We start from the raw sequence: 15910 nt of genomic DNA on the forward strand, positions 1-15910 counted from the left end.
CTAACAAGGTAGGCCTTAGCCACTGCTTTTTCACTATATGTGAACACCAGGATTCCTTAAGATTGGGCGGGAGCTTTTGTACCACTTGATTCAGTAAAGATGAGCTACGCAAATCGGCGTCATATGACAATGACTGGAAAACTCCAACTAAACTTGAAATTACTGATTCGAAAGCAATTACATTTTCCGAATTGTGCATTTTTAAGGGCGGGTAATTGTTAAGTTTATCAAGATGAGCGCCAACTACGGCATGGGGTTGGCCGAATTTCGGTTCCAGAACTTTCATGGCATCGTTATACAATGCACCACTATACGCAAACTGCTCAATGGATTTTTTAGCTCTTCCGGTTAGAAGAGTTTTCAAATAAGTTAATTTTGCTGCATCAGAGAGGTTTTGAGAGTCTATGGCAATTTTGAACTGCCCTATCCACTCATGCCAAAGAAGTGGATCCCCATTATATTGCGCAAGCGTCCATTTTGGTAATGGATTGAGTTGACTGGTGGTTATTGCGTCCGTTAGATCCTTAACATTGAAGGAATTATCGTGTGTGGGAGCAACAGATGTTGATGGATGATACGAATGGGAGGGACCATTAGTATTGGTTGGCATGGTTGCGTAGGGCAGCATTGGGTTTGAATACAAACCGTGCTGCACCGGTAATGACGATGAGGGGTTGTGTTGACCGATAAAGGTTGCAGCGGGAAACGGGTTTTGATTGTAGTAGGTTTTACCTCCACTTGAATAGGATACAGCAGGTTTATTCAAATTTGTTTGCAAAACTTGTTGTTGAACTTGTTGAGGATGTGAGGAAGTTACGGTTGCCGGATGAGGTACATGCCACAAAGTCATGTTTGGCAGGAGGTGGCTAGCCATGGGATAAAAACTACGTTGCATGTTTTGGACAGGGTATTGTACGTTCTGATGATCAGAAGTAATAGATGGCAAGTTTGTCAATGTGGGGTTGTTTATGTTTGCTAAATGATGATCTGGTTGATTCAAATATGAAACTGCGCTGGGGACTGGTGCCCAGCTCGAGGGTTCTGGCAACTGTGAGGTTTGAGGCGCTGATGCTCCCGTATCAGCGGTCTAGTTAGCGACGTTATTACTTGCCTGCGGACTGGTCTGTCTGTCTTCCTTTCCAAAAGACAAAAAATATGATACTCCTTTGGGAGTACGGACGACGTTTTCACGCGGGTTACCGTTCTTTGGTGGTGAATGATTGCTTTGCTGCAATAACGGACCTGGTGCAGCGTTTGGAGCGTTCACCGAATTTTGCAGCATCGAAGGGCCTGTTAGGAGATTATCCGTTTCATGTGGTGGTAATGAGTTCGAAGCTTGGAGGAAACCATTTTCTTGAATTTCGTTTTCTGTGCGGTTTGAGCGAAGAGTTGTAGACAAAATATTGTTTGCCACTGAATTGTCAACCCATTCTTTTACACGCTCAGAGTTTTTATCATTATTCAAAATTTTTTGCTCCCCGAGATCACCATCAAGGCTCTCATCGGATGACTCCATTGCCCGAATCTCCTTGACTTTTGCGTCAAACAATCTTTTCCTGTTCTCTTCGCTAATTGTGTCTAGCTCTAATTGATGCTTTTGTTGAGCGAGTTTGATTATGTTCTCATTCTCTCTCTCAATCTCTTCTCGTTGAAGTCTTGCTATTTCCTGTTCTCTTCTCCTCTGGCTAGACGAGATTGAGACAGTTTTCGATCCACAGCTTGATGTTTTTAGGCGGAATGTTGATTCACCATTTGTCTCATCCCTGAGCTCAATGTATTGTCGTGCTTTTGCTAAATAATTGTCATGAGTTTCGCTTGCTTCTTTGAGCCAAAGTTCAAGCTCCTCAGTGAGTTTTATTTTATTTGGATGTCGTGAGGCTAACTGAACCAGTTGATCGTTTTTGTCAATTGCTGTCGACAAGAGTTCCTTTGCTTTGTTAACTAATGTCTCGACTTTTGTTTTTCGTGTTTTACTATTTATTGCTTTGTCGATTCTTTTGTACAAGTCATTCACACTTAATTCAACTTTAGATCTAGCTTCAGACAACTAGATGGCCTGAGCTTCCATCTTGAAAACAATATTGAATGTTAGATATTTGTTTCAATGAATTAGGCACACTTAATACAATATTCAGAATTTCAGATGACTCTTACCAGCAAAAGAATAAGAAAGGGGAATCGTTACAAGCAATAATTTCTTAAATCAAATACACTATGAGGAATTGGGAAACGGACTAGAATTTAGTTTCTTAAAGGCTCAAAAGAACAGATCAACCACTAACGAGGAAAAAACTGCAAACAAGCTATAGCCTTGCACTTAAGCTAGCCACGGCTCGTCAGCAGAGTTCCCCTCGAGAGCGGCAGCCCTGTTTGCTCGAGCTTTTCGACGGCGCTGGTTAAGCTTTTTTGATCTGGTCTTTTTTTATCAGACAATTTAGGTTGGCGCTATGAAATCTCACAATAGAGAGTGATTTTATTTCACAGCAGAAGGGCGGATGAATTTGCAAATAGTCGTTCAGAATCGAAGGATCCTTGGCTTTGCGCTTTGATAGGAGGTCTTTTATGACGTGAACCACGACGAAAATTGTTTGCGTCAGGTCCTCGAAGATATCTGGGGCTCCCTGTCGTGGACAGTAAACATTAGCTTTTATCTTTTTTTCGATTGCGTAAAGTTTGTGAATGAGTTCAGACGCAGATAGTGGACTATGGTTATTGTTATGATGGGGTGTTAAGCTATTGTTTAAAGCATCGTGCCAAATTATTACTTCACTTGCCTGTGGGTACTCGTATTTGAGCTCAAATTGCACGGTCTTTCTCTGTTTAACGGCCTTAAAACTGAGTCCGGGCTCAGCTATAGATGTATTGAGGTGTCGTGTATACTGAGGGTCCCGTAGTTTGTTTATTGTGCGGCTCAATGAACTAGCACCTACTATAAAAAGCATTGAATTCGGCAAAGCGAACTGCTAAAAGTTTTCGGCTAAATGAACACCCAATTTTTCGGCTAATTGAATACAAAATTTTTTGGCTAATTGAACACCCAAAAAATATTAGGCTAATTGAACACCCAAAAAGTTTCGGCTAACTGAACACCCAAATTTTTTCGGCTAATTGAACACCAAAATTTTTTCGGCTAATTGAACACCCAAAAATTTCTCGGCTAATTGAACAACCAAAAATTTTTCGGCTAATTGAACACCCAAAAATTTTTCGGCTAATTGAACACCCAAAAATTTTTCGGCTAAGTGAACACCCAAAAAATTTTTCGGCTAGTTGAACACCCAAAAAACTTTCGGCTAATTGAACACCCAAAAAATTTTCGGCTAATTGAACACCCAAAAATTTTTCGGCTAAGTGAACACTCAAAAAAATTTTTGGCTAAGTGAACACCCAAAAAATTTTCGGCTAATTGAACACACAAAGTTATTCGGCTAACTGAGCAACCGAAGTTATTCGGCTAATTGAGCACCCGAAGTTATTCGGCTAATTGAGCACCCAAAGTTATTCGGCTAATTGAGCTCCCAAAGTTATTCGGCTAATTGAGCACCCAAAGTTATTCGGCTAATTGAGCACCCAAAGTTATTCGGCTAACTGAGCACCCGAAGTTATTCGGCTAATTGAGCACTCAAAGTAATTCGGCTAATTCAGCACACAAAGTTATTCGGCTAATTGAGCACCCAAAGTTATTCGGCTAACTGAGCGCCCGAAGTTATTCGGCTAATTGAGCACTCAAAGTTATTCGGCTAACTGAGCACCCGAAGGTTTTCGGCTTAGTGCTATGGGTTCAAAAGTATATCTAGGCTAAGTATGTGCCGCCAGTGTAAAATATTAGCACCAAGTTTAAGAGTCTGACAACGTCTGATCAACTACTAAAGTAGTCCCAACAGTTGAGCTTACAGTTTTGGAACTCTATGCTCCTCACGTCACTATGAAGTTACCCGACCACGCCTCTGACTGTCAAAGTCACTCCAGAGGACACTGACCCACTAGCAATGCTCCACGGACCACTATCACCAACGTTGACCCGGCCTCTGACTGCCAAAGTCACTCAATGGGACACTGAACCACTAGCAGTGCTCCACGGAACACTATCACCAACGTTGACCCGGCCTCTGACTGCCAAAGTCACACTACGCAACACTGAACCACTAGCAGTGCTCCACAGAACACTATCACCAACGTTGACCCGGCCTCTGACTGCCAAAGTCACTCTACGGGACACTGAACCACTAGCAGTGCTCCACGGACCACTATCACCAACGTTGACCCGGCCTCTGATTGCCAAAGTCACACTACGCAACACTGAACCACTAGCAGTGCTCCACAGATCACTAACACCAACGTTGACCCGGCCTCTGACTGCCAAAGTCACACTACGCAACACTGAACCACTAGCAGTGCTCCACAGATCACTAACACCAACGTTGACCCGGCCTCTGACTGCCAAAGTCACTCTACGGGACACTGAACCACTAGCAGTGCTCCACGGAACACTATCACCAACGCTGACCCGGCCTCTGACTGCCAAAGTCACACTACGCAACACTGAACCACTAGCAGTGCTCCACAGAACACTATCACCAACGTTGACCCGGCCTCTGACTGCCAAAGTCACACTACGCAACACTGAACCACTAGCAGTGCTCCACGGAACACTATCACCAACGTTGACCCGGCCTCTGACTGCCAAAGTCACTCTACGGGACACTGAACCACTAGCAGTGCTTCACAAAACACTATCACCAACGTTGACCCGGCCTCTGACTGCCAAAGTCACTCTACTGGACACTGAACCACTAGCAGTGCTCCACGGACCACTATCACCAACGTTGAGCCGGCCCCTGACCGATAGAAGTCGATGTAAGAACGAAAAATCCTCGTCCTGGTTTTTTCCCACGTGGTGGACCAAATATTCGAGCCTTGTATCCGACAATAAACTCGGATGTAACAAAACGGAAGACGGGAAATCTTTATTCAACAATTACGAATCGAATAAGATTCAAGAAACGGCTTTTTATGCCAACTACAGCTTGTGTACATAACATACGACACATAAGAAGTTCACTTAACAACGTTAACAAAAGTTATTCACAGTAACACTGGCGGCAAAAAGGCTAGACGCTACCTGTTAGCCTTTTGCTAGCCAATATCGGTCGATTCAGTTCATGTATGACGTAATTTGGCCTTGCATTGGCCTTAGAATTAAACCATTCAAAGCGTTTTGATACTCTAATAATTTTATATCTAAGTCATCTTAGTCTAAATCGGGCTAGTTCGGCCCAAAACCTCTCTCTAACAGTCCGTTGCTCAAGGTACATGTATTAGAATACTGATTTTGCTTTGCCAATTTGGTCGTAGTCGGGGGCTCGAACCAGCGACCCTTAGATTCGGAGTCCAGTGCGTTACCGTCTGCGCTATGCCGCCTTGATTGCTTGCTATTCAATTCAAATATATACGCTTACACGCTTACAAACATACGCTGCGTAGTTTATATATATATATATATATATATATATATATATATATATATATATATATACACGCTTACTTTGCATTCGCAACATAAACAATACAAAAAAGTTCAACTTTTTCATTCCTCGTCAGAAAGAAAAGAGACGTTACATTTGACCCTAGGACATCAGAGGGGACGAGTTTTCTCACTTAACTTGACGCTTCTTGGTTATCAAAAAAATTTTAAAGAATAGTTGGCATCAATTTAATTCCTAAAAGCAACTGTTTTTCAAGGCAGCGATTAGTTAACCCATCAGTTGAACTAAGGTAAACTTAGTGGTTAACTGTTTTTTTCTTTGATTACTACGGATTGCCTACTTCAACGCTTTTTTGTTCATGATTTCCCTTTTGTTTACAAAGCAGGTTGTCGTTTTCAAAATGACTTAGTAAGGGCACGTGGTAGTTGTGGTTCCCGTGTTTAGGTGTTAAAGCTGAAAAATGCTAAAAAGGGAATTGCAGTGATTGATGTGAATGTCTGTAAGAATTGCGGTTTTTAGAGCTGAATGCAAAAATTCTTTGCTAAAATTTTTGCTCTAAAAACAACACGCTTTGCGTCAATTCACTGATGAGTAAAAATTGCGGTTTTCAGTTGCGAATTTTTTTTCACCGCTTTTTGTTGGCAAATTAATTTCATCGCTAAAGGATACTTGTAAAATTTCAGCGCATCTGTTCTCAATAAAATGGAGCAAGCGTGATTGAATTCAGTAGAAGTGTATTAGTAGAAGGTACCAATTGGCACAGTCGAAACAAAGTGGTTACAACCCTTTGTCGACACTTTTTTGGTAAAAGATGCGGGCACTTTGCCACGATTTTTTTTCACCGGTATTCACCGCAATTCTTACAATCATTTTTTGACAATACCTCGACTTGGGTTTCAGTTTTTGTTAAAGAAGCAATGACGTTGAGTGTTCTTTTGACCTTGCGCAAAATCTCATCCAATAAAGTTTGCAAAAAATTGAGGATTTCTTACAGGTCTGCTCTGTTTAGCGCGGAGAACTTAACGATTCCGCATATCATTGAGATTCGGCCTACAATATCCAGTATTTTGTACATCAACCCTACGAGGCCAACAAAGAAACAGTCGAAAAATGTCTGCAGCAATACAATATAGTAATCCAAAGCATGTAGTTCCTTCACAGCCACAGCCACACAAAGACAGTAGAAGTTGATGACAAAGCAAGTAAGTAAATTTGCCATCTATAACACAAGAAAAACCTGATCTATTCTGTTTTGGCTCCGCGGTTTTCTTTGTCCCTTCCAGTGACAATCATGCGTTGTTAAAGAGGACGTTAATACGTAAAAAATAGCACGTGATCTTCGGGGGGCGTAAAAATGATATACCCAATAGCTGGTCAGGGGAAGGGGGGGGTGTAGCCGAAAAAACTATCGAGATAAATCAACCTATTTTTTAATCGGAGAAACTCGCAGAAATATTTTCAAATACTTGCCAAGTTAATCTGCTTTAACTTTGACAAGAAACTATCGAACGGCAATTTTGACGGAATTGGACAAAGTTTCTGGAACCGGTATTGAAAAATCTTAAGCATACTCTGCCAATGAGAATGATTGTTTTAGAGCTCTAGAATCACACACAAGCATAAATTCAAATTCAAATTCATACATGGAACTATACCCTCATCCCCAGGAATGAAACTTCACTGCCCTAGTTGAGACCTGTAGACTATCGAATTCATTTTCCATATTCTTCTAATAAAAAGTACATTGCAAAAAAATCAGATCAAAACTCCCATAAGAATGCACTGAGGTTACGAATGTTTTTTTCAGCTCATTTATTTAAAAAAAATCAGTGAAGTTCAGCGAATTTTCTACATAATTTTAGCACATTCTCATTTATCAATTTTTCAGCTCAATTCATTTACATTTTTTGGCTGCAATCAACCTGAAAAAAACCAGCACTTTTCAGCACATTTCTTGAAATAATAATCATTTTTCTACATTTAAACTGTATATTCAGAAAACAGTTGACCTAAACTGCAAGCAACGCTAATTACTATTTACAATTGGGATATTGAAAAAAAAGAAAAAATGTCTACTTGTTTTCGTACGCTTCAAGATTTTAAAAAAAATGTGATTTAGCTCGAATTGTTGGAGCATCTGTGGAAACATTTTTGAGATAAATTTATGAATTCGGATCATTTTGACTTCCAGATCTAACGCCTATTCGATCTCAGCATGAGATACTAATCACTCTAATCAGTCAACGAAGCATGTGAAACAGCTGTCATTTCGTGAGTCTGATCAGTTCTGATTCAGAACTAGACTTTTTCACAACTTTTTTCACATCTGTTAGTCTTGCGCACGTCTCAGCCAAGATCATAATCTTCACAAAAGATTTTAACTTGCTTAGCAACAATATTAACTCGTAAATCAGTTGGTTTTTTTGTTCATCAAGGTAATAAAACACATTATTATATAAATTTCAAAAGGGGAAATTGTTTTCGTGTAATTCAAAAGTATTAAAAGTTTAGTTTTTATTTGACATTTTTTTGCGTCAATCTTCCTGTGAGAGATACTTTTTAAGGTCAGAAAACGCACGTTGATATACTACACTGCTTTTTCTCAAAGTTGTGCCATAGCATACTCACAAGATTATGTTGAAAGATCTTGTATTATTATTTTTTTTACTAGGGAATCAAAGTGTAGATTGAAATGCATACTCATTTGTTGCACTGTTTTTTATTTTAATATGAGGGTGGCAATTATAATTTTGTTCAACTTTTGAAATAAATGAAAAGTCATTTATAGATTGTGTATAATATCAAGTGGGGAAAATTTGTGATGTTCTCATCGGCTGAAATGTAAGAATTATTTTTAATTGTATGCCGTGATTTTGCACCACTAGTTGTGCGCCTAAAGTCGCTCAATTTAATACACATACAAAGCAATGATTACGTACAGCTATGCCGATGTAATACTATGCCGACGTTTAAGAATGCCGAAATTGAAATTGATTATAAAAGTGCCCAAACTGTAATTAACAACTAATTATCAATTAAATGCTAACCAAATGTTGTTCTCAAAGCAATCAAGGCACGCTGGTCAGTTGTCGCTTTTGATAGATTCATATTAAGTCCCACAGGCCGCTGATGCATGGCCATGATCCTTAATTACCATTATTTGTTTTTAATATTTCTCCCTCCAGTTATCTTTTCCTTATATATAATAAAATTCAAAATCTCACAACTTCAATGTGATTAGTTCAGAAATGTTGCTCTCATTTCATTTAAAGTGATTTGGTTGGTTTAGATTTTTATTGGGTAAAAAATTGAGTAAATTTTTGGCACTCTTATAATAGGCATAGTACTACGTCGGCATTGTTGTACGTCACACAGAGCAATTCTGCGTAAAAAAAGTTAGTTTAAAAAATACGATCATTCCCCTGCTCTTTTTTTGATAAAAAAGTAAGTCATTATTCGAATCACAACAATACAATATTAACTCTTTAGTCACCGCAAGATTGTTCGGTTTTTTTTCTATGACATATGGTGCGATCCAAACCTCATACAAAAAAGTTTGAATTGAGCTTTGGAAAACTTTACCATTATTGATGTTTAACGTAACAAGAAATGAAATACTAGCTCGATGGGATCAGAAGGAACCGTTCAAGGGTCTGGCCAAACCAACAACTCTATACTTTTAAAAGCTTCAAGCCGAAAAAGGCTGTAAAATCATGTAAACACTGATAACTGAGATGCTCAGAACATATTCTTCACAAACAGCAGGAAATCATTGTTAATTTAACTTCACAACTGAGAAATTAAAGATTTTTTTTCAAAAAATCAGCACTACGAAAAATTTGCATTGACTCGAGATGCTATTCATTCCACCCCAGTAACGGTTTAAATTATCTTACATATATTACTGCAAAAATCATATTTCTGTATATGATCATCTCTTAGAATGGACCAAACAATTAGAATTTTGAATTTTTTTAAGACTTTAAGTTGTTTTAGTACACTCCAATGGCCTGAAACTTTGACTTTTGGATCTTCAAAAAAAACCTAATTGCTGATATATCCATTGATATTTACTGTACCATTACAACGACATACAATTTATTTAATGCATGCTTGAAAAACAATTGTGCATGCTAGAAAAACATAAATGTTCATTTACTGGTTTTTGAGATTGATTTAGAGATCTTTGTTAAAAAAAAACAAAATCTTTTGCAGGACAATGCTAAAAATTGATAAAACAAATCGTAAAACTTTATAAGAATCAAAGAATTTTTTTGGTATTCCTGCATTGGTTGCGTTAAAAAAATCTCCGTAAATTTAAAGACATTTTTATTTTGGTTTGTTTGAGTCATAAGGAAATTCCTGGCATGACATTTAAAAAACTATGTTTTCATTTTATTGTGCAGGCTGGCTTCCAGTGTGGTCTTCACCTCATCATCAGTATCCATTTTTTAGTATTTGCCAAACATTCCTCTGGTACAGACATTTTATCAGTAATTTCAACTAGTGGAAAAATGTGGAAAGAAGTCTTCTCAGAATAATCTTAAAGAAAATTTTCTTTTCAATTTTTTCCTCACTGCAAAGGGAAGAAATAAGAGCTAACCAAAGACAATGAGAGAAATTGCAATGTTCGCCCACTCTCTGATATAAAATAATTATGTTTGGGTTAAGTGGGCATCAACAAAGCTTTTATTGACCAAGAAATTTAAAAAGAAAGAAATTTCTCTTTAACTTTACGAGGTTTTTACCATAAACCTATATATAGCAAGAAGTCTACAAACAAAACTTTGGTAGACAGCATAAATCTAAATTTGCATCAGAAATTTGGGTTCAAACGAACTATCTATTACTTAAAGCCCGCAATAGTTTCTCAATGTAAATCGTTTTTTCACCTGTGTTTCTCATGTGAAAACAAACACATTTCTTGGGCCAATTTACAAAAAAATATATTGAAATTTTAGCTTTTTATAGTTTAATAACACTTTTTTAAGTGAAAAACAAAACAATCAAGTGACAAAAAATACATTTGCTTTGGGTTTCGGACATAGTTGTAGGTCATCCAAAGCAATCTGGAATTGAATCACTGCAATGCAATATTAAAATTTTAGCTACTACAAGATTTGTCAGTTTTTTTGACATTTGGTGCGATCCAAACCTCATACAAAAAAAAATTGAATTGAACTTTGAAAAACTTTACCATTATTGATGTTTAACGTAACAACAAATGAAAACCTAGCTCGATGGGATCAGAAGGAGCCATTCAAGGGTCCGGCCAAACCAACAATTTATACTTTTAAAAACTTCAAGCCGAAAAAGGCTGTAAAATCATGTAAACACTGATGACTGAGATGCTCAGAACATATTCTTCACAAACAGCAGGAAATCATTGCTAATTTAACTTCAAAACTGAGAAATTAAAGATTTTTTTCAAAAAATCAGCACTACGAAAAATTTGCATTGACTCGAGATGCTATTCATTCCAGCCCAGTAACGGTTTAAATTATCTTACATATATTACTGCAAAAATCATATTTCTGTATATGATCATCTCTTAGAATGGACCAAACAATTAGAATTTTGAATTTTTTTAAGACTTTAAGTTCTTTTAGTACACTCCAATGGCCTGAAACTTTGACTTTTGGATCTTCAAAAAAACCTAATTGCTGATATATCCATTGATAATTACTGTACCATTACAACGACACACAATTTATTTAATGCATGCTTGAAAAACAATTGTGCATGCTAGAAAAACATAAATGTTCATTTACTGGTTTTTGAGATTGATTTAGAGATCTTTTTAAAAAAAACAAAATCTTTTGCAGGACAATGCTAAAAATTGATAAAACAAATCGTAAAACTCTATAAGAATCAAAGAATTTTTTTGGTATTCCTGCATTGGTTGCGTTAAAAAAATCTCCGTAAATTTAAAGACTTTTTTATTTTGGTTTGTTTGAGTCATAAGGAAATTCCTGGCATGACATTTAAAAAACTATGTTTTTCATTTTATTGTGCAGGCTGGCTTCCAGTGTGGTCTTCACCTCATCATCAGTATCCATTTTTTAGTATTTGCCAAACATTCCTCTGGTACAGACATTTTATCAGTAATTTCAACTTGTGGAAAAATGTGGAAAGAAGTCTTCTCAGAATAATCTTAAAGAAAGTTTTCTTTTCAATTTTTTCCTCACTGCAAAGGGAAGAAATAAGAGCTAACCAAAGACAATGAGAGAAATTGCAATGTTCGCCCATTCTCTGATATAAAATAATAATGTTTGGGTTAAGTGGGAATCAATAAAGCTTTTATTGGCAAAGAAATTTAATAAGAAAGAAATTTCTTTTTAACTTTACGAGGTTTTTACCATAAACCTATATATAGCGAAAAGTCTAGAAACGAATTTTTTAATAGACAGCATAAATCTAAATTTTCATCAGAAATTTGGGTTCACGCTAACTATCAATTATTTGAAGCCCGCAACAGTTTCTCTTTTTAAATCGGTTTTGCAAATGTGTTTTTCAATTGAAAACAGACACATTTCTTGGGCCAATTTACAAAAAAAATTTTGAATTTTTAGCTTTTTATAGTTTAATAAAACTTTTTTAAGTGAAAAACAAAACAATCAAGTGACAAAAAAAAACTTTTTTTTGGGTTTTGGACATAGGTGTATGTCATCCAAAGCAAACTGGAATTGAATCACTACAATGCAATTTTAAAGTTTTAGCTACCACAAGATTTGTAAGTTTTTTCTCTGACATTTGGTGCGATCCAAACGTCATACAAAAAAATTTTGAATTTAGTTTTGAAAAACTTTACCATTATTGACGTTTAATGTAACGAGAAATGAAAACCTAGCCCACTGGGATCAGAAGAACCTTTTAAGGGTCTGGCCCAACCAACAATTTTATTCTTTTGAAAATTTCAAAACCAAAAAAAATCTGAAATTAAGTAAACACTGATAACTGAGATGCTCAGAACAATTTCTTCAAAACAAGCAAGGAATCATTGGTAATTTAATTTCAAAACTGAAAAATTAAAGATTTTTATAAAAAATCAGCACTATGAAATATTTGCATAGTTTTGAGACTCTATTCCTTCGACCTCAGGAACAGTTCAAATTTTTTCAGACACATTTAAAAAAATTGATATTTTTTGGAAAAGTCAACTCTTAAAATGGGTCAAATTTTTAAAAGTTGGAAAATTTTAAGCTGTTTTAGTACATCCAATGGCCTGAAACATTGATTTTTGGATCTTCCAACAAATATGTTATTTGATATATCCATTGATGTTTATTGTACCGTTACAATGACATACAGTTGGTTTAATGGTGAATGCTTGCCTAACATTTGTGAATGCTTGAAAAACATAAATGTTCATTTACCGGGTTTTGAGATTGATTTAGAGATCTTAGTAAAATACAAAAACTTTTGCAGTACAATGCTAAAAATTAGAAAAAAGCTCAGGAAGTTTTACAGTAATCATTTTATTAAAATTACATTGGTCACATAAAATAACAATCTCCCTATGCAATAAAAAAAATTTGAGTTTGGTTTGAGTTTTGAAGACATTCCTGGAACATTTAAAAAATATTAATTTTCGTTTTTTTTTTGTGCAAGCTAGCTTCTAGTTTGGTAATCACTTCCTCGTCCGTCGCCCCTTTTTAATTTTTGCCAAATATTCCTCAGGTATAAACATTTAATCTGTAATTTTAACGTGTGGAAAGATGTGGAAAAAAGTCTTCGCAGAATAATCTTGAAGAAAATTTACAGCACGAAATTTTTATTTTGCAGCACAATAAGCCCAGCCCTCTTTCTGCCCCATTTTGTGTGCCCTTAGATGTTCATTTATAGGTTGGTCTGTTTCTTTCTTCAGCAAGATAACCCGCCGCCCTTGTTTATGACCCCTTGGCGCATTATTCTTAGCTATTTAGGGTCTTTGTTTTTTCTTTGGTGGCGAAGTCAGGTGCGCTCTTTATGAAGCTCAGTAATGCATCGGCTCCAGGCATCAAAGAAGCTGAAAAAGCTCATGCAAAGGCTAAGAAAGTTTACTGCTGCAAAAATCTGAACGCTATGAATCTCTACATTTTTTGTAAAAAAGACCTATGATCAGACTTGAGGTCAACAGTACCGGATATTAAAAGACTTTTATTCGACTTATGAAAAGACTAAGGGTCGACCGATATTGGATATGAGAAGACCGTTGTTCGATGCATGAAAAGACCATGGTCGACCGAAATTGGTATGGAAAGACCGTTGGTTGACTTATGAAAAGACTTTAGGTCGACCCTTACTAGGAGGTCGACCGCGTATTTAAGTTATGGGTATACTCCCCAGGCCGATTTTATAAGTCTTTTCATAAACTCGACCTCTCAACTGTTGGAACCAATGAGAGAAATTGCAATGTTCGTCCATTCACTGATCTAAAATAATCATGATCGGGTAAATTGGGGATCAATTATTCTTTTATTAGCTAAATAATTATATTTCAACTTTCTGATTTTTTTCCCATAAGCCTATATATAGCAAAAAGTCCACCAACAAATTTTCTATAGAAAAACATATTGATCAGACATTTGGGTTTTGAATGAACTATCAATCATTTAAAGGCCGCAATAGTTTCTCTATATTAATCGGATTTTTACCTGTATTTCTCATGTGAAAACACACGTTTCTTGGGCCCATTTACAAAAAATTATTAAAATTTGCGCGCTTGTCTTGGGCTTAATTATACTTTTTTAAGTGAAAACCAAAAAAGTCATGTGAAAAAAGTACATTTTTCCTTGGGTATCCAGAGGAAAATTATGTGAAAAATAAAAAATTCTTTCATGAAAACATATAATAAGTTAGCTGATTTCTCACAAAAAATGTCGTTAAATTTAGACAATTTATCATTCACTCCTATACTAGATAAACAAATGGCTAAGCTTGAGAAAATTGTATTTACATGATTTATTTTTTAAATGGGCCGAAAATTGTGTGTTCGTTTTTACTTAGGAAGTCGGGTAATAAATATATATTTTCCGTGTACGGTTTCATGCTTCCTTACGTGGATGATCTCTCCGCTTCGCTGAAAAAATTTCTTGGGTGTCGAAAATGGAACAAGCATATTGCACATCATTACGATCATTACGTAAAGCAGTCATTACGATTCACTCTAAAATGGTTTGAATTTCTTCAACACAGTTCCGGAAGAAGTTGTATAAGAAAACTGAAACATCAGAATTTCGAAGGCGTTGTTTTAGTCAAAATTATGTTATGTTCAAACGTCAAGAAATCAGTTCAAAAGTTTTTAACCTATGGCAATAATCCGACCGAGGAAAGAGCTAAAACAAATAACAGCAACAATTGGTTTTAAAATAATTTAGTAGCGTGATCACAATCACCGCAATCTGATTATTTTGTATTGGAGTAAAGCCTGGGCACCAACTCATTGCAATTCCAGGCAACAATAGGATGCTTATCTTCACTTTGCCGGCATATAGGGCACTTCATCTTTTCATGGGACACAACTTGTCTAAAAGTCTAAAGAAGTTTACAAAATTCGCATCAAGTTGGTCAAACTTATGCCCTAAACGCATAAAAAGGCTCAAAAAACAAATGAAATACTGGTTTTTTATTTTGGTTGAGTTTCATCTCAGTATCTCAACATTACAAAGAAAATCTACCATAACTCGAATGGGCCGGTAAAAATTACAGCTCCAACTCTTAAAAGTCTTTCATAAATATTGCTAATAAAAAAGCTGGTCATTATTATGGCCCAGTTTTCACACTTCGGGTAAACAATGAATTGATGTAATTGTTCTCATTTTCTGACAATAATCTGCTCATTTGGGCACCTAGCAGTTTTGTTCTTTAAGATTTCCCGATATTTTCCGTTTTTGCCCCCCCCCCCCCCCAAGCTTAGTGGGTGCATGTTATTTGCACCCACCAGACGCACGTGCCATATTTTCACATAATGATTTACCATGTAATGGCACGTGCTCTGTAAATAAACGGGGGGAGCAAAACGTACTAGGGGCACAAACGGAAAAGATCCAGATTTCCCTTGTTCTATTTTGCCCTTATGAGTTGATTCACAAGAGGAATTTACTGTTCAACAGCCTTGATCAGGCCAAACAGACTTATGCCAGAACTCTGACCAGACTATTGATCCGGTCTACCAGATCATATGTCAGAGTATTGACCCACTTTTGACCAAACTGTCTAGATTGGAGACGTTTGAAATGGACGACACCGAATTTTTGTATCAAAAATGGACGAGAAAAATAGTTAGTACATGCAAACTCTCAACATACGCTGATAATTTGTGGCAACACAAGCAACTACACCGAACAGGTCCTAGGCCACACAATACGCCAAAGTTGACCAGCCTGAGCAGGTTTGATTCCAGTCAATTATCGGGAGGGAAAAGACTCTTGACATACAATTAG

At 36.6% G+C, this 15910-nt stretch overlaps 1 protein-coding gene across 1 annotated transcript in view; it reads right to left on the bottom strand.

Moving 5' to 3' along the window:
• The window catches only part of LOC142340453 (uncharacterized), a 35680-nt gene that overhangs the window by 18656 nt on the left and 1114 nt on the right, over nucleotides 1–15910 (bottom strand). The window contains exon 2 of the mRNA XM_075391026.1: nucleotides 6479–6705. Coding sequence (XP_075247141.1) covers nucleotides 6479–6705 — 227 coding nt within the window. The remainder of the gene's footprint in view (nucleotides 1–6478; nucleotides 6706–15910) is intronic.

Source organism: Convolutriloba macropyga, chromosome 5 (genome assembly GCF_964194025.1).
Source record: "Convolutriloba macropyga chromosome 5, txConMacr16.3, whole genome shotgun sequence".
Taxonomy (NCBI): domain Eukaryota; kingdom Metazoa; phylum Xenacoelomorpha; order Acoela; family Convolutidae; genus Convolutriloba; species Convolutriloba macropyga.